A 20,937-nucleotide genomic window follows, 5' to 3' on the forward strand; every position below is an offset into this window, starting at 1 on the left:
TTAAACAATATAAACACCTAAAATATCAGATGAAGAAAATAAAATTCCCAAAGTACTGTCCTATATATTGCATCATGAAATTAGAGAGGAAAAGGCATCTGTCTGGGCAGAATAAACAAAGCAGTAAGTGTCATAGAAATAGCCCACAGCCCACCTGGGGCTAGTGAGAAATATGTACTGACTTATAACATAAAGTACTTTTAAATACCTCTATTGTAATGTAAGGAAGAAGGCAAAGGCCATTGAACTACCTCAGAAGTGTGGGAAACATCTTGCTAATTACAGTGTGTTATTAACCATGTATAGATATGGCCTATGCATTCACAAAACAGAAATTAAGTTGTGTAGTCATAAACAAATAGCCATCAGATAATCATAGAGCATTTTTCATCTGAGAATTACTTGCATTAAGAAAGAAACAACATCATAATTTAGTTGCAACTCTAAATGATCTTTAAGAAGCATCGACTTTTGGATATTTTTCCCTAAAATATTTATCCTAGAAATTAAATCAGCTTCAGTATCTGCCAAAAATGTTTAATAAGCTGCAAGATAGGAAAATACAGTATTAAAATAGCAAAAAGTTTTGATTCCTTACAGTTACTTTTTTTTTCTAAATGTAATTGGGACCAACTGGCCTCATTGCTTCTTATAAACTTAGCAATATATATTCAGAAAAAGGAATAAAAATGAACAGATGTTTCTCCTTAAAGAAGTCAGACAAAGATTTTTCTTACACAATAAATCAGCTGCTAGTGGATTTCCAAGACAGTGCTCCAGGCTAACTGTTTAGGTATGGCTTAAAAACCTGGTTTACCTCTGTATGTATCCAAAACTGGTAAAGCAGATTAAACTGTAAATGAACAGCAAACACCGAAGGGGGAATGAAAAGAGCCATGGGCAAGTTTAACATCTGAAAAATGAGAAAGAAAACATGCATTAGATATCTAATTCTAAACTCATGATGATACAATGAAGTACTATCAGGAGCTCAAAGCACTGCACAATATACTTGCTTCTTCTAATACATCCATAATGCAGACATTACATAGTGTACATAGATAGTGATTATTAAGTTACTACTTGATGTGCTATAGCAAATGAGACACAAATTGACCCAAAAGAGATTTTCCACAAGCCAAACTGAGCAAGTAGATAATCCAACATAAGAAATCATAAATTCTGGTATTAGATGTTTATGCTGTGTACTATATGGAGCAGACAGCAACATAGCCTTGACATTAAGGGCTGCCCTATAGGGAAGAATTATCACAGACTTAACAAGGTGCAAATTTATAACACTATAGGTTTTCCATCCAAACTCCCTACATAGGCACCATGAGTGTAAGACAACTTGCTTGGCTTTCCAAGTTAATTACAATTCTCACCTCAACTTTCCCATTGCATCTCCCATAAAGTCCCAATATAGTGCTGATTCCTAAAAACATGCTAGCATGAAAAAAATATCAGAAAACTCCTTACTTGGGAAATCCACAATTAATTGTTTGACTGCCTGAGCAACAGAATAAAACTTCTAAGACCTGCATATGTTAAAAGTCAGTCTTTTTTCTTCAGAAAAAGGATGATCTTGAAAGATCTTATCTTTTTATTTTCCTTTTTACCTGACATTGTGCTATATCACCAGCATTGAAAAGTTAATACTTCTCTAAAATACGGAGATTTTTCCTAAACTAAACAGTAACAGAGGTATCTTCAAAACTTTAAATCTCTTTAGCAGTCAGGGAATATCTGTTTGGCAACAAGAGCTCCCTGTGAACCACAGGAAAATTAGAAAAATATATTTCCAAATTACTACTGCCTTTTTCACAAAAAATCAAATCTTTTGACATCTAAGAAGGCACTCCAATTGCCATGACAGGCCTCCTGGACCAGGAATTCCTTTAGTGTAGGTCTGGATATGGCATGTAAAACCCGTATTCTCTCAGTTTTAGCCAACAGGGCTGCCCAACAGATTAGAAGTCACACTGAAGCTGTGAAACAGCTGCACTTCCACCCCAGTGATGTGACTGATTCTCTCAAGAAAGTCACCAGAGACACATCTCACTGTGACAAACCAATGGAGGAACAGGGCATTGCAATATCAGCTTTGTCTGCTGGCTTCAACACCAGACTGTCTGAAACACTAGGACAAAACCCTGAAGCCGTTGCAGTATCACCTGGCAGGGCTGCGACAGCTGGGATTTCAAAATCTACATTTAAAGGCTTCATGGATCACAGCTGCCCCACAAACTACCTATGATGTGTTTCTGTTTCTGTCTTGGAAGCTGCTTTCCAAGAAGGAAAGGAATTAAAAGGTAATACAGGGGGACTAAGTTTCTGTCTAATGGCATGATAACAGCAGATTTTTTTTTAAAAAGGAATGGAGAGGAAATTGATTTAAAAAAGCCCAAAAAACCAAACCAGATGGTTTTCAGATTGTTCATGGAAGTGGTTACAGGATTGAAAGCAGGGTTAAAAAATTATATGCTTTTTCCCTAAAAGTATCAGAAGCAATTTGGTGGTATTTACAGATGACTCAAAGGGGAAAGAAGGATCATCTTCATATTTATTTCCTAACTTACTTTACACAAGAGTACTAGGATTTCCCTGCTAAGCGGTGGGATGAAGGAAATTTTATATATATCTATAGGTAAATTTGAAACTGTCAAAGGAGAATGCTTTACTAACTGCCTCACATTTTCTTGCAGTGTAAGCTTTATTTTGCACAGAAAGGATTTTAAAGATCATTTACAGAAGCGGAACTCATAGGGAGAAATGAAGACTTCTCCCATACCAAGATTTGACTTTTCCAATTTGTGGTTCTACTGAAACAAGAAGAGCAACGTCAGGGAAAAAAAAATTATTAAACATTTCTTTACTGGAAATGCCAATTCACCAAATCAAAAGATTTCATGGCAATGTACCAGCTTTAACAAGTTTGTATAGGAAAAGCTTTCTTGGCTCCAGAATGGAATTTCTGGTCAAAACTACAAGAAAACTTTTATCACACTGACAGATCTTTTCTCACTTTGGAATTCAGCAGCAGAGATTGGGAAAGTGCTACAGTAGCTGATGGGAAAAGCACCCAGAGTGGGATGCAGAGACATTTGCATCTGAGCTGCCACACGGCAGCTGTGAGCCCCCACGCTAAAGGCATTGCCCCTTTGAAAGGTCCACTGCCCACTCTCCCATGTGGGCATCTCTTCCTTTTTCCTCCCATTTGCAAGTAAAAGGTTATAACCACTTCCACTGCAGAAAAGGAGTGCATTGAAACTCCTGAGGTTTAGCAGGAATGGTGAGTTTCCATTCTGGGTCTCTGGGGCCACCTGCCGATGCGGCTGCAGAGGATCTGCGGGGCATGGGGGGCTGCAGGGCAGCTGCTGACAGCAAGTTCGTGTGGCAGGAGCTCCTGTGAGAACTCTGCAGCAGTTAAAGGCAAGGATAAAATAAATAAAAAAAAAAATCAAAAGAGCCAACCCATTTTTTACAGATCCCAGACCTGGCAGACTCGCCAGTAGACAAGAAGTGACTGACTGCACTGAAAACTGTGTTCCCTATTCCATTTCCAGACTTGTATGTAGATGTTTCCACTGCTTTTATAGCAAGGCATAGTTGAACACTTTATCTAAATGTACCGTCTAAAGTGACCAAATTATTATGAATTTAATACTTGCATTAAATCTTACCCTTAAAGTTGAGAATGGTACTCAAAGCATAAAATCATAGCTTTTCAAAGAGCATGTGCAAATCTCTCACAACTGCACTCTGACTGTTTTGTCACTTTCACATTCATTTATATAGTATTATCTTGCTTTAGCTTGCTGTCTTTTTCTTAAAAATTTATCTACTTTTTTTTCCCACTAAATGGGGCCTCAACAGTCTCTCTCAGTCTACACAGTAGATTTGCTCCTCCATGGCCCCTCCAGTGGAGAAACAGAAACACTATGTATGCAAGCAACATGAAGCATTATACATTCGGCTCCAAAATCAGGAGTACATCTCACACCACTGATTGTCAAGCATGTTTTTCTATTCTCTTTCATTTCATATCTTTTCAGTCATAGATGGAAGTGCTGATTTATTTATCTTACAATGTTTAACTTAAAACACAACAGAGCTGGCAACAGAACAGTCACATAATCCCACGCCATCCACCATTAAGTTTCTCACACTCTCCACAAAATTGGATGTCAAACCCATTGAACAGTATAGTACACATTCAACAAGATCAGATAATTCTGAGATTAACTAATGATTTCACTGAGTTTCAGCTTCAAGACAGATCCATCCATGGTTCTGGACAAAACTGTCAGTGCAAAAAAATAGCAGTTCTGTAAGAGTTAGCAAGAATTGTGATCATGCACAATAAGGCGTTGCAGAAAGAAAACTGGTGTATGTCTGAAAAGTTCAGGGAGGAGGCAAAACAGTATTTACATTAACCATATGTTTTGGTTAATTTCAAATACTTGGTGAAAAAAACCTGGCACACAAAAGTACCATGTATTCCTAGATTCATTTCCCTTTGCACAAAGCATATGAATTTTAAATGCACACATATTATTTGCCAAGTGATATCAGTGTGGTCCTGAGGATGGTCTTTGGAATCCAAGGTGGCCAAACTTCTTGGTCTTCAGAGTATTTTATGCTCTCTGAAGTATCATCCTCAAAATCATGCCATCAGACAAAGTTCTCATATGTACACCCATATGTACACACAGGCTTTTTGTCTTTTTTGAATTATTGTTTTTGTTAAGCATTTGCACATATGGTCCCAATGGGTAAATGGGCAAAGGTTAAATCTTTAACATAGCAGTATTTACAGAGGAAGCAGGGTTGTCACAGACATCCCTTCCGCTATTGTTCATTACAGTAATTTAAATTCTAGGTAATCTTGCTAACATCACATGATTATTTTCTTAATAAATAAACAACAAGAATTTATATAGAAGACATTAAGAAAAAGATCTAAGAAATAGTACTCCTTCATGATTTTCAGAAGAAAATTTCCCTGGAATGTAGCACTTTAACTAATTTAATGTCATGCACTTAAGACAGTTATGAACAAGAGACTAAGTCCATGTTCAGTTACATAAGCACAAATCCACTTTACCCAAATTAATGGAGTTACACGGGATTTCCAAGGGTGAGCACACTCTCTTGACTTTGAGTCATTTGCTCACAGGCTGGATAGAAAGATTGCCAAAGGACTGTGGGTTTCCTTCACCACCCATATTATACCTCACTGGAGAATACATATAATTATATAATTATTTGTATGTATTTATATATGTAAATACATTTAATATCACTTTTGAACTCTAACTCTGGAAATTAAATGTTGAAGTTATTAATTTTGAAGAATACACAACCAGACAAACTACAATCTGATTAAAAAAACCCAAAACAGTCAAAAGAGAACATGAGGGCTCAACTTAGGAAATCAGCAGTTACCCTGGGTGCAGACCTAAACCCTAAATATTGTTACATTTCTGAATGCATTTGGAAATATAATTTTTTAAATCTGTACATAAATACTGAATATGTACACAGCTCATGATTTCAAATTAATTTTATCTGAAATAATGCTATGTAACATACTGTTCTTACCTACAAGGGTACTGATATGACATGAATGAGCAGAGACAAATAAATCATATGCATGTCCAAAGCAAATTTTAATGATTATTTCTGTCCCTGCTCCTTTTAGCTAGATAGACATATTCTGAAATAGCTGAATTATACTCTGCTTTTTTTCTGTATTCATGTATGAATAACTGAATGAAAATTCTCCATTCTACTACAAAAGGTTATGAAAATATAAATGCAGGATTATATAATTAGCCTTCTTTAACTTTTGTTGCTATTTTCATGTTTGCTGTACAACATTAGTGAACATATTTTAAACCTTATGATTATCAGATTCTTCTGTTTCATCTTCTGTGCCTTCAGTGTCAAATATCTTTTTAAAAATTATGTTTTTCTTTGAAGGAAAATAAATGCTATGCTTTAACTTTTACTAAAACTTGTTGATATTAACTTGTTTGTCAAATCTTGTGCAACTTACCCAGGAGGTGTATTTCTGCAGTACAGATTGTCTCAAGGCTGTGAATAAGTTGTAATCTTCTGAACTATGGTGTACTTGGTGTGCAGCCCACAGTATATTAACCTCTGCAAAACACAAAATTTCTAATGAGGTTTGTGCCAGAGAAGAAACATTTGTTTCGCAAGGCCCTTTTTTCTTAAGCTAGAAGCAACTAATCCTCCAATTTACACTTTGCTATTTTACATTAACATAAAATAATAAAACCTAATGCTCAAAGCTGAGTTTGTGTAGGCAGGGTTACATGTCTGTCAGTGTAAATTTCATGCTGAAGTAAGGAGAGGCTGTAGCAGGAATTGAAATCATTGCTGGAAGAGCAGAAGGATGTGTGAGATGAGAATTAAGCAGCCAGAAAGCCTCATCCGACTTCTGGTAACATGAGTCAGTTGGAGCTCTGTATGGGATTGAGAGGGACAAATACTGAGGACGCTCTCATGCTTGAACTTGATATATTTAAAGACTAGAAGGGCACACAAAGTGTTCCAAAAATTGTATGTATCAAATTTAAACAACTTAACTGGTGCCAGCTTTTATGCTTACATTTTTCTGGAATGTGTGAATCTTCAACCCACTTGTGCCACAAACCACAAAACACAGGCACTGCCTGCCCACTAGTGACAAATGGAAAAAACAAACTGATGCTTGCTGGGAAGCCTTGACACAGCCAAAGAAGAGCAGTGTCTCTATTGTTACAGTTAAAAAAAAATGCTGGAATATGGGCAAAATCAGTGTCAGCCACGTCCTTCAAAGGCATGATACCTCTAATGCACGGAAATGAAGAACACTTCAAAATCCTGATTATATTTCAAGGCATTTTCTCACACAAGTGCAGACCGGGGTAGCCTGTCTGCACTGTATCTGGCCAGTGTGAAGTGGGATATTAAAGTAGAAATAGTCATGGCCATCAGCTATAAGGATTACCTTAATTACAGAAAAAATGAAAAAGCATGCAGTCAATGGAGCCCAAATAATGCCTATTTATCATAATTCTTAATTTAAGGTCTCATGTACTTCAAGGGATGAAGTATTACACAAAAGCCTCAGCCGATTACAGAAATTAAAAGCTGAGTGGCTGTCTGCCAGCTGCACACCCCCATTGCCACTGACCTGGTTTCACCAGAGCCATTAGAGAAGTGCCTCTGGCAGACATTAGAATCACATTCAGAAAACTATTTTATAATGGCTGTCTAAAGTCCTGTAATTGTTTGCAACCAAGTTTACATCAAATAGTTTAGGTCTGGTGATTAACACATACTTCTAGTGTAAAGTAAGTAAAAAAAAAATCCTCTTAATGAATCTGAACGTACCTTTACCATTTAGGGGACTCTTATAACAGGAGGTAACAGTCTTGCATGCTAGCAACTAGGAGTTTTAAATCTAATTTTGACAATTCAATAATTAATATCACAAAATAATTTTAAAATTATCTCTAGGGCCTTAAAAATACTTAAAATTGCTGAAACAAATGTGTAATTTCAACTATCAACACTTGACACTGAGTCTAAGAATTCTTTCTTCTTTAAATGCATTTGTTCCTGAAGGAACAAGTGTTCACTATATCAATAATTAGTGATGTCTCTCAAAAAAAAAAAAAAAAAAAACACAAAAACAAAAAACAAACCAACCTCATCTCAATGCAACTCTGCCTAACAAACAAACCAGGAAATTAATTATTCAGGTGAGCTTCAGTATTCAATAATAATTTGTGTTTGAAATGTTTCTCAAGACCTCGACAGAGGCTAAATGAGTGAAAAAAGCATCTGAAAAGGTGGAGGTTAAAGACCTGTCTCCTTAGTTGTTTTAAAAGCATTTACTTCCTATCACAAACTGTGTGTAACACAAGCCTCCACTCAATGAAGTACAGCTGTGCAAACAGGGTACAGTAACTGGATCTTTCTTCTTTCCCTCAGTCATTTTTCAGAATTATGAAAAGTTCAAGGAAGGGAATCTATGATGATTTTTACAGTCTACTTTCATTGTAGTTAAGGTCAAATGGTTTTCAAAACGAATTACTAAAAAGGCGTTTTATTAGGATTCATTTTTCAGTTAAACTGCCCCTTACACTAACAAGTATATGGAATAAGGTAACCAAATATTGGTAAAATGTCAGTTATTCAGATGTGCAAGCCAGCTTAAATGATCTATCATTCAAAAATGCACCACAGTAATATTGGGGAGACAAACAAACAATTCTTCCACAAGTAATTTAACTGCTACAGCTATTTCTGAGTTCTTTTATAGGTCAGTAAATTAAATCCTACTACTTAATCCTATTGTTGATGACACCAATGGCACAGACTACATTAAATTCCTTTGAGAAACAGGCAGACTCAATTGGAAAAAAAATGTATTAACATTAATCTGAAGAAACTGATCATCAAGAACTTATTTGAAGTAGAAGAATAATATGAATGGGTGAAATAGATCACCCCAAAACTCAGTTTGTAACCATTAGTATATTAAAAATATTACAACCATAATGCCAAAAAGACATCTCTCAAATCTAAGAAACAGACCGAGCATTCTTCGTGGAATAAAGCTGACTGCTCACCAACTGCCCGCAAGAGAAATGAAATGGCATGTCTCTACAGAAGACTTGTGGTTTCACTTTTTCATTTCTAATGATGATAACTTAAAAGAAAATGAAAAAATTATTTGAATGGGGATAAAACTATAAAAGACTCTTTCACACAGACTTTCTCCTATGTATTATTACATAATGATCAATAAAGAAAGCAAGGTTGAGCCAATACCAACACAGATTAAAAAAAAAAATCATGCAGAAAACAGGAAGTGTTACTGCATTTTATAAAATTATCAAATCCTACTGTGAAGCCACAGGAAAAAAGCAGGCAATGGAATTGGAGAAGCCACTGAGACAGTGTTCTAATGGAATTTTTGATGTTTCATAATTCAAATGTGATTGTTAAATACAATTTTAAAAATAGATAGCTTCAATACACTATACACAAACCCCCTATCTTTGATTGAGGAGACTGAACCTCATGGAATCATAGGGTAATTCAGGTGGGACAGAACCACCAAAGGTCTCTAGTCCAACCTCCTGCTCACAGCAGGACCAGCTTTAAGTTCCTGAGACTCACTTGGGTCTCAGAAGACCTCTACATCTGCTGCTATTATGAAGAACTACCTGTCAGTGAAGATAAAGGTAGCATTTCCTTTTCATGTAGTTGTGAGGAAAGTTATACAAGTCAAAACCCAGGACAGCAAGGGCCTCCTTTCCTGTTGTGGCTTTCCCCAGTTTCCTGTGAATGGATGGAGACATGATGAGATATTCTCATCTGGGGAACAACAGGGCAACTGCAATTTTGGTACTGGAGTACCAAAAATTGTTACTTGAATTAACTGGTACTTAAGTTGTTGAATTTATTACTATTATTATTACTACTATTATTACCGACATCTACTGAATCAATTAATATTTCCATCCATCACAAAATTTAAAGAATCAGCATGTAATCCCAACAGAGAATAAATGATGCCATGTAGCTAGGTGACAAAGGAAAATTGCTGCTACACAGAAACTGCTGAATGAAGGACAGGTTATGATTTGGCCCTCAGTTTTCATTCTAGACCTTTAAGCATCCTTGACACCATCTCAGAATGACGCCTGCTAAAATCAGTGGGCTCCAAGCAGCTGAGAGATTTGTATCCTAAAATTTATTCCAAAAGAAAATGAAGATTTCTCATTTTAGCATTAGTTCAATGTACAAATTCTGTTATTAGAAGAAAAAAAAATCAGAGGCTGAGGGAACCAGCATGGAGAAGCACAGGCTTTGAAGGAACTTACTAGTAGCCTTGTAACAGCAATGAAGCACTGGCTAACAAGAAGCTGAAGCCAGGCTTTTTTCAGCAGTCCCATTTATCCTCTTTTCTGGATTTTCCAAAATGAAGAAAGATTATTCATGTTATCATTCTTTTGTTCTTCTCCATTCCTTCATCCTCCTAATTAATTCATAAAATGTAATGTTTCACACACTTTCAAAATCATATTGGTAAGGTGACCAATGATTTGACTTAGGCCTAATTTTTTAATTTAAAAATAATATTTCATTACTAATCAAATTCCATTCTATGAAACCCTAAGACAGATCCAATGTCTGGGCCATATTTTATTACTTCTGAAGTATTTTTTTTAGTAGTAGGAAACATTCATTGTGCACATAAGATTCCTCTTGAAGAACACATAATACAGTTAATGCCAGTAATTTTAAGTAATTTTCATAACTCAACACATTTTGGTTAAGAACAGAAGAAAACATGTATGCCAATAAAAACCTATAGTAATTTTAAGGAGTGATTTCAATGGAAACAGCCATTTTATGACATCCTCAGAATCAGTGAAATGGTAAAGATTTGATGCCTCTTTTTTATAAAAGATTAGAAATTAACTTTTAATTAAAATATGCATACAAGCTTTAGAAGACCTGGATCTTAAGTAATATGGAAAAAAATACAGCTGATGAGTCACTTAAAGTTTGTTTTCTCTCATAGTTAACACTGACTGTAGCTAGGAGAACAGGTGAAAGTTTCCCTTCAGCACCTACTTAAATTTAAACAGAGCCTTCAGTTTTGCTATGCTAGCCATCTTTTAGAAGATGCCATGGCCCCAACTGACCCCAGTATGGAATCTGCTGTTCCTAAACCCACAGGGCTTCAGAGGTAGATACTCTGTGCTGTGTTCACCTACAAGCAATCACAAAGGGATCCTCTCCTGGGTCTACTTCTCTCTAGTCAGAATTAGTAGAAAGCCCAGGATGACTGAGGAAAGAAAAACGGCCTGAAAGGTAGAAATGTCAGTCACCTCCTTTCTATGCATTTCAATCCTACCTAAAAAGATAAAAGACAGGAAAATACATAGCATTTAAATAATTTATTTGCTAAACTATTGCATTTTCTGATTCCCAAAAACCCTCAACTGTTTGATTACTCACTACCTTAGTGCCTTCTCCTAATTGATGTGTTCATAGAACCATAGAATCATAGAATATGCTGAGTCGGAAGGGACCTACAAGGATTATCGAGTCCAACTCCTGGCCCAGCACAGGACAGTGCCAAGAAATCACTCCATATGTCTGAGAGCATTGCTGAAACACTTCTTGAACTCTGTCAGGCTTGGTGCTCTGACCACTTTCCTAGGGAGCCTGTTCCACTGCCTGGCCACCCTCTGGGAGAAGAACCTTTTCCTGATATCTAACCTAAACCTTCCCTGATGCCTCATGACTGCTCACCAAAAAGAGGAGATTGGTGTCTGCTTCTCCACTTCCCCTCACAGGAAGTTATAACTGCAGTGAGGTCTCCTCTCAGTCACCTCTTCCCCAGGCTGAACAGACCAAGTGCCCTCAGCTGCTCCTCACAAGGCTTCCCCTCAAGGTCCTTCACCGTCTTTGTTGCCCTCCTTTGGGCACTCTCTAACAGTTCAATGTCTTTTTTATACTGTGGCACCCAAAACTGCCCCCAGCACTCGAGGTGAGGCTGTCCCAGCTCAGAGCAGAGCAGGACAATCCCCTCCCTTGCCCAGCTGGCCATGCTGTCCCTGATGCCCCTCAGGACAGGGTTGGCCCTCCTGGCTGCCAGGGCACTGCTGGCTCGTGTTCAACCTGACATCAACCACGACCCCCAGGTCCCTTTCCTGGCACTGCTCTCCAGGTTCTCATTTCCCAGTCTGTCTGTACATCCAGGGCTGTTCTGGTCCAGGTATAGAATTCACTACTTGTCTTTGTTAAACTTCCTGTAGCTGATGATCATCCAGACCTTTAATTTGGCAAGATACCGCTGCAGGGCCTCTGCCTTGAAGGGAGCCAACAGCTCTTCCCAATTCAGTGTACTATTGCTGCTTTTTAAGAAATTGAATAAATCCCTTCTCATGCAGAGCTTTTTCACAGAATCTTATTCCCTCTCTGATTCTACACTTGCAATGCACAAGCAACCCCTGCAATACAGTACCACTTAAATTTTGTTACTGGAAAGGACAATTACTGGATTTATTTTAATGAAAGTTGCCAAAAAGCCTGTATTGTGGGACCTATTTGGGATCCACCTCACATAAAACCAGAATCTAACAGATTAGCTATCATCTCCACAACAGAAGAAGATATGAACTGCAGTGGAACTCTTCTGTTCAGTCTGTTATGGTGTAGCCCCTATTTTGTGACTCTTCTGAGCCAATTTTGCTTTATGTTTTTTTGTTTTAGTATTCTTCAGGCAGAGTTGCAGGATAACTGATTTTGCCAAAAAGCTCTGCTTCCTGCTTATTAGAAATATAATTCTTATAGGAAAAATTCTTTCCTCGGTTACGTTAGTGTTAGCACAGAGCTGTGCGGGTTTAATGAGAACAGAACTGGATCCAAGGAATTTATCTGGAAGGCTCTGTTATATACCACACACAAGGAAGCATGTATACAGGGAAATGTACACTTTTTTTTGTTTGTTTTAGTGTTTTTTGTTTTGGTTTGGTTTTTTTGGTTTTTTTTTTTGTTTGTTTGTTTTTTTTAATAAGACACATTTTTCTTAAATTGTGGCCCTGGCTACAGTGAGTTTCAGCAGTTTTTATTCTCAAGATTATCACATTTGTAAACAGACCCAAGCTCAAGTGGTGAACTAGATTTGATTTACTATAGACCTTCAAACAATTTTCTTAACCTTTCTCTTTTTCTTATTTTTCTTGAGAAGCACCTATCTGTGCATGTTTCTGACCCAGAGCAGTTCTCAGCCTTTAGAAAGTAGGAGTTCCACCACTGTTTAAAATGTCAGCCATTGCTCATGAAGTTGGTGTGTCAGAACAAGGGGGAACAACTCAAAAGCATTTTTTCAGCCTCAGTATTACCTAGTCCTCCTTGGTCATTTTGCAATGAAATGCACGTTGTTCTATCCAGGTAATGCCAGGACAGGCAATCATACAGCCTGTCACAAAGCCAGTATCAAAAGAACATTATGTTACCAAGAAACACCCTGTGGTCTGTACAATCACAATTCAACAGTTTAATTAGTAAATTTCACTTGGTGTTCAGCATCTGATCCTTCTGGGATGTGAGATGTGTTCTTTCTGAGCTTTAGTCAGGATTATCTGTTTTTCAGCCTTCTTCTTATGTTACTCTATGTGGTCAGCAAAGTATTTAGTGAGTGGGCTAACTTGTAATCAAGTAATACATGGTATATACTCCCATGGTTTGTAAGCCAAAAATTCAAGCAACCTTCCACAAAACCTGCCTCCAGAATGTATGCACAAGCCAAAACCTCCTGCTTGATCTGCTGCCATACCAGTTGAAAACACAAATTTGCTCCCACACAAAAAAGTCCACAATAAGATCTGCAAAACTTAAGATGCAGAATGGTCTGGGGAAACGTGGGAAGAACCAAGATAAGCCAAAGTATTACACATGCTACCCAGAATAAACAACAGGCCAGATCCTATCCCCTTCTAGCAAGAATCCAGGGGACTGTGAATTATACCCAGATACGCTTCTGAATCTGTAAAATATTTAAAAGATCATGTGGTTAGGAAAGCAGAGGCTCACCATGTCAAAAATAATGGTCCTCTCAACCCATACACGCCTCATGTTATTTCCTGGCATCCTCATAAGCATGGGACATCAACAGGAAGGCTAGAAAAAGCCACAGCACACCCAAAGAATCAGTCTCTTGAAACAAGTAGGAGCAGTTCTCTTGGAAACTCAGCTACACGAGTCAAACTTCTTGCAGCATTGTTATATCCATGGAAATCAGAGTAAAAATCTCAGTTATTACATTAGGACAGTGTTAACTCAAGGCCCATGAGCTTTTCACACAGTTTCAAGGAACTGAACAGTCTGTTTCTACATACACCATGAAAAGCTACAAAGGAATAAAGGCTATCAGGTAAGATTCAGAAATAAGTAACAGTGACTCAATATCTGACTTCACTCATAATTCTAACAGAAAATGAACGCGCATTCCTTTGTGTGAAAATATACTGAGAAGATAAAGGATTCAAAGCAATTTTAGCACGCAATTGTTGGATTTGGACATTTCCACAAAGACAAATAGGAAACATTAAAAAAATTAAGAAAAATACAATAGGGATTATGTCTTAGTACTGTCTATATAAGTTTACTCTGAAAATAGTGGAACATTTGCCAAGTCTTTCAGTCCACAGTAGGTCTCACAAAAATTCTGCTACAACAACTTGCCTGACCAGCCTGTTCCTCACACCTTCCTGAAGCCAATTTTCAAGTGCCCTTGTTGTCTGGAGCAGCTCTGTGGCTGGTCAAAGCTTTGTTTCCCTGAGCTCTGGACAATCCTCTGTAAAGACAGGAGTCTCTACACCATCAGGAACCATGATGGCAGTAGCTGTTGCACTTTCACTTGTCTCTTTCACATGTGTATAAAGCTTGATTCAGGTATTCTGTCTTTCAGTTGTTAAGGACTTCATAACAGATTCTTTAACGTGTAAAAGTGTTAAAACAGCTCTGATTTGTTTAAAAAAAAAAAAGAAAAAAATGGTGCCATGGCACTTTCAAGGATAACCAGATTATAGCATAAAATCCTCTTTGAGAACCCAGTTCCAAGCCCTATCAAGCATTTTCCACAAATACTGGCCTCAATTTTTTACAGATACCCTTTATTCAGTGAAGGTTTCTCCTGGTTATAACAAGGTTTATCCACCTTACACCTCGCAGCCTCCTGACTGAGTGACACACCATATTTTAACTTCTGCAATTCATTGATGCAGAAACTTTTTGTAGCACTTTGTTTTCTGCTCCTTTTTTACTACAAAGAGGAGAATATGGCTCATGAATTTCACAACCCTAAATCATCGTGTTGTGAAATTACACTTATGCATTAAAATAAAACCTGTAACAAATTTCTGTGTAAAGAAGATCCCCAGCAGCTGTTTCAAAATGACTTCTATAAGTCTGTGCCACTTTATACAAGCTGCAGACTTGACTTAAGCTTCCCCCAGTATGGGCAATGACAGCCCTGGCAGTCTTTAATTCTGAGCACTTGCCAACCTGTGTAACTTAGTGTTACTGAATACTGAGGTCAAACTGTGGCATGAACGTGTGAAGTGCATTAGCTGTAACAGAATTAGCACTGTATTCATTAGCCTGATGATAAAAAAAGAACTGAGACTAAATTAAATAAAACTTTAAAAGGAAAAAGAGAAATTACTTTAAAAAATCTAAAACTCTAAAACTCAAGTTTTACTTCAAGTCTTTCAATTTATTTTTTTTCTTTCCCCAAAAGAGTCTCAGCCACTGAAATGTCAGCTTATGCAATTTGAGAACATATTCATCTTGGAGGATCTTAGAAGGAAATTGCTGAAATGAAATGGGGAAAAAAAAGAGATAATTCTCCTTTTGTTTTTTAGTGTGGGGGTTTAGTTTGAGAGTTCTCCTCTGGTATTCTGGGCTGTCTTTACAAAAGATTGATGTCTGGTGTCACTGTTAGGAAGTGCAAACTGTTCAGCTTCATTGCAATCTATGTCCTCATCCTCTTGCTCTGCAGGATACCACATACTTTGGCAGGCAATATTCAGAAGGGAAGCACTTTAATGGCAAGAATGGATACCAGTGAAACCTTTTCCCACAACGTTCAAAACTCTGAATGTGTATACATTAAAGCAACATAAAGCTGGAGGATATTAGGAAGAAAACAATAACTGATAGTAGCTGAGACACATTAAACTTACTTTTTTTGCCCCTCAGAACAATATATTCAAAAAAATGATAGGGAAATACACACTCAAGGGTGAAAAAAAGAAAAAAAAAGGAAGAACTGGAATGATTTCAAGTCTTCCAACCTAAAAGCATAAACATAAACGTACTTTTTCAAAGGAAATATCCATGGCCCCTTCATGTATCCTTTACCTTTTAGGCTGAATTCCTGCATTCATTTATTTGGTTGGTCATTTTTTCAAACTAGATACAGTAAGAATTAACTGGTAAGTCAATTTATTTTGGTATAAAAAAAGGAATTGGCTCTCCACTTTTCTCTTCCAATTTCTTCCAAAGTGTTTTAAATTTCTTATTCAGCTAAGCTCCTGAATGACAGATGTGTGGAAATGCAGACTAGATTTACAGATTTACAGACATATTGGGAAAGCCTTGTGCTTATTAAGCAGTGGCAATTCCATTGTATTTGGAACTTCATCCACTTCATTTATAGCATATGTGATGTGTGCTAAGAGACTTGTCCTTCCACAAACTACATTTGGACCAGTGTTGTCAGTACTTATTTTATGCTCCCTTTCCTCAGAGCATATAGTTGACCACAGATCCTCTGTATCCATCAAGCAATTACCTATGGCTGCATCTGTAATGGATGCTCTGGACACTATTAAGCATGCTAAGACTTAAATAGCCTTTTTCATTTATCATTCTAACAAGAAGGACATGGAATCCATTGAAATAGATTAGATAAAGAGAGCAGAACACAGTTAATAGTCAAAGCAGGCTGCCTCAATTTAAATGTGAAGAAGAAAGGTACAAATTTGCCTCCATACTCCATCAAGCTGGGATCTGCTTGGTAGAGTGCACTCCTAAGTGTGTCAGCTGGGATTATCAAGAGGATGCCTCTAGCACCAGAATGCTATCTTCAAGGTTTTATCTCCCATCACTCCCTGTCCTGTCTCTTCAGCAGGGAGCAGACATGAGCCTAAATTAGGACTATACAAAAAGGTCTGAACATTGGAGCCATCCACAGGGATACAGGCACTGGCAACATTCTCACATTTAACCAAAAGGCATGAAACAGTCTTTAAGAAAGCCTTTTACTGAGTGCCCCTTGCTACTTGTGCTAACTCTTGAACCCCAAATATCAGGAGTATCAGTATACAAATATCAGTCAGAAGAGTAACTTTCTATTACATTTACTCTTTCCCCAAAATATTGATAAATGATTACTAGCAGGAGACAGGTGAAACTATGTGCCGTAGAGTTTCATGTGTGGGGTTCATTTCAACGTGTGCTGTAAGTTCTGATAATAAGTTTGGAGAGCTGAAGGTGCTCCTGCACTACCAGCAAGCACTGAAACAGATTGCAGGTCTGGGAGTGCAAAACAATGGCTGGCAACACCAAGCACTAACAGATGAAGCCGGAGGTGCGGGGGAGCAGGAATACCAACAGACTCCTATGATGCTAATTCAGACTGATTTGTCAAAGAGCAGCTCTAGCACTTGACCTGTAAAGGCACTACTCCTACATGCTCACTGGGTTTGGCAGCCACATGTCTCCTGAATGATGTTGCATTTTCTGACTTTGAAGACCAATAGCTAGCTAGTGGCTGGATAATTAGTACCAGAGCTAACAGAAATAAAAGGATTTCAGAGAGAGAAAATAGCAAGTATGGAAAAAAAAGATTTTTAGCTGATTAATTATGACATTTGTACACTGTAAATTCATTCATTTTTTATCCTTTATCTTTTTGCTCTAAGCTACAGAACAAGCTCAATGCAGGATGCAACTATTGTACTTTGTACTTTCCAATCACACAAAAGTCAGCACTAAAGCTATGAAGTGCAGGATACTAGACGGCAGGCTTACCTCAACCACTGAAGTTGTATATAGGAAACAGATCTGCCTAAGAAAAATAGGCTCCTCTACTCTATACAGTGTGATTATTATCTGGCAAGGGTAGTGTATTTCATTTTCAATATAAAAACAGAAGGGTTTTTTTGCTGCTTTGAGATCTCTGCTTAAAATCCTTTGTTAGACAAAAGAACTGACCCAAAACGAGTGTGCTGTCGAGCCAAACTCAACTCTAGTCTACCAAAAAAGTCCTATTACTCCACAGCCAATCTCCACCTACTATTAGCAGGGGAGGAGAGGGAAACGGAGAATCTTTATCTGAAAAGTGTTGATTTTTTTATGGAAAACATACTTGTAAGTACAAAGTTTTACAGTGTGTTAAGACATACTGAACAGTATGCATTTATGTATAATTTCATAGGATATTTTATATGCACTCCAGTATCCATTATCTCTATATCCAGCATGGGAGCTTTCAAACCTTTTAAGTTAAAGGACTACCCTGTGTTCATCTCACCACAAAATTAGTATTTGATGGAAGATCCCAGCAATTTTTTTTTTCAAATTCCCAGCCAAGAGACCCTCAGTGACAGCAAAACAATGGCCAGAGGGAAGCAGAGCACAGCTCTGCCAGTCCAGGCTAAGAATATTCTTTAGCCAAAACTCCAGAGGTATTGCTAGGAGCTTACACTAGGGAATCAGGACATAGATAATCAAATCAGTAAAACTGGCAGGTTCTAATATCACAACATCTAAGACAGTGGCTATAGCACAGGAACCTTCTTTATTTCACCTCCAGGCAGAAAAAAGCGGGGGAAAAGAAGAATTTAAGAAAAAAGGCAGTAGGGGGGCATTGTAGAAACACAAGCAAACCTAACTTAGAGACAGCTGCTGAAATACATCAAAACAGTAAATTCACATATGCTTATAAGGAGCTTGAAGGATATAAAAATAGACATGATCTTTCAGAAACAGGTAACAACTTTAAGTGATTGTTTAAATAATTTTAATCCCACTTCAGTAATGTTCCAAATTATTTAATCAATGCCATAGATTAGAAACATGTCTGATAAAGCAGGTAGGAATTGAAAGACATGGTCAGAATAAAATATTTTTTTGTTCATCAGTTTATACCAAGAAAATTTTAATTCACAGTCCTTTTGTTTACTTCTTCTGCTACTAGCCAAAAAAGATCTGTAGTTTAAGAGTACTAAATACTCTTCTTATTCCCCCACCAACACTGCTAGAAAGACAGTATTGTCTTGATAAAATTTGGCTCTAATAATAATAAATGTTTTGGCATAACATCAGTACAGATTATAAATAGTATAGGTGTCTGTTTCCAAATCTAAAAGCAAAACAAACATCTGCATTTTGCAACTGGCTAGGGCAATCACATCACCACATAGATGTTAAGCTAATTCTATTACAATAGGCTTCTAATCATCTACATACTTCCTCTGAAATTAGATTCAAACCCTTAGATCAGGAGCACTTCTTTCTGTGCATTTACTGAGCTTATAGAACCTAACAGCTCTGATCTCTTCCAAGACTCTGTGGATCTTCTGTGCCATAAGACGACATAAGGTCTGAATATTAAAAGTTATAAGGAAAGATTTATAAAGGTGTACAAGAGACAGATACATTTGTTTCTGGAATTAGATAGGGCTGGTGAAGTAGAGCTCAGTGGAAAAGCAGGTGGTTGAGATTATGATCAACCAGGCAAACAAACTCAGGCAAGCTGGACCAGATGGCCTTTTTTCTGTTACTAATATTACTTATGTTCCTATTCAGCTGTAAGAAATTACAAATAGTTTACCTGTTCAGATTTTTCTGACTCAAATTACATAAGATCAATGCTCTCACTTCATTGTCACATTAAAACTTATCATGACACTGTCTGTAATTCTACTTAATAATTTACAATGCTGCCAACGCAGAGGAGAAACCAGTAGGTGTAATGAAGAAGTTTTGCCTTTAAAAACACCAATTACATAGCAAACCATATAAAAAAAGGAAAGAAAAAACCCCAACAAAATTGCCAAAAACTTAATCTAGAGGATTAAGTGCTACTAGATACAAACAAAATCTGAAGTCAAACCATATTTCCTGCATTAAAAGATGAAATTTGGAAGGAAAATTAATGGGCGTGACTAACCTGTAGTCACAGAGATTGCATGACCCATTAATTTACAACTTCACCAACCATGTCTAAATCTCTCCTTCATCTAACATGTGACACAGTTCAGAGGCAATAAATTTAAAATCAGAATGGTATTTCACAGGTGCACAGAAAAAAGTAACATCTCTAAGATTCCAATTTGCATTCATTTATTTCAAAACTATACAAGCAATTTTTGTATGTGAACTTTTTGAACTTTGGACTAATATGACTGTGGCTTTTCTGTGACAGCAGATCTGGATTACTGTTAGCAAAGCAAACTTTACTAGTTGTGGGGTATACTCTGATGCTATAAAGATCCCAATAATCTAGTGAAAAAGTTAACTGAGTGAAAAGACTTACAGTATTATGACCAGCCTTCAGAGAAATCCACTATTTTCCAAAATAACACTCTCCACTGTAATTTGATATCACACGTTATAATACAAAGCAAGCTGCGCCTATCATACACTTTAGAAATCATTCTGCATTTATGTCTATTTACATTTTAAATATCATCTTGGTCAATTAAAGTCTAAGCTCTTCAAGCACTCCAGGTGCAGGCACATTGAGGCCACATGAAGAACTGCTAAGTACCAGTTTACATCTATCAAGAGTCTTAGAAGACACCACAAAAATGTATAAACTATCTATACCTACTCTTCACATGTTTCTATTAAAGCATGCATAGAATGTGGTTCATCCCACAGCCACTGATATTCATAGTTATTGATTGCTGCTTAATTTCTTCATAATTATTTCAGAGGAATGCTGGAGGAAGAATTTGAAACTCAAAATATGCTGTGGCTCCCAGTGCAGATCATATTTTAGGGACAGCTTTAACAACTCCACAAATTTTCTTGATCCTGGCTCTGCAGACATGCAAACATTTTAATTGACACATGGTATGGAGTTTTGGCTGGTTTGTTTACCATTTATAGTGAAAAACAGAACACAGCACACTTCTTCTAGATATACTGGGCTGGCCTGTGAGTAGAATGATAGGTGAAGTGAGCAGAGCTAAAATCAGTGGCAATAAGGAGACTTTGCCAGCAGCACAGGAAAAAAACCCTTGACTAGTATTATTAGAATCAGGACATGACTGTAAGTTTCTCAGAGTTGCATCTCTCCCTGAAATGTCACAACAG

The 20,937-nt window shown here is 37.2% G+C and overlaps 1 protein-coding gene across 1 annotated transcript in view; it reads right to left on the bottom strand.

The window, feature by feature from the left end:
- The window catches only part of AGMO (alkylglycerol monooxygenase), a 185,939-nt gene that overhangs the window by 104,203 nt on the left and 60,799 nt on the right, over positions 1-20,937 (bottom strand). The window contains exons 4-5 of the mRNA XM_058810784.1: positions 6,065-6,168; positions 818-913 (exon numbers count right to left, since the gene is read on the bottom strand). Of these exons, the coding sequence (XP_058666767.1) occupies positions 818-913; positions 6,065-6,168 (200 nt within the window). The remainder of the gene's footprint in view (positions 1-817; positions 914-6,064; positions 6,169-20,937) is intronic.

The sequence above is a fragment of the Ammospiza caudacuta genome, chromosome 1 (assembly GCF_027887145.1).
Source record: "Ammospiza caudacuta isolate bAmmCau1 chromosome 1, bAmmCau1.pri, whole genome shotgun sequence".
In the NCBI taxonomy this organism is placed as follows: Eukaryota; Metazoa; Chordata; class Aves; order Passeriformes; family Passerellidae; genus Ammospiza; species Ammospiza caudacuta.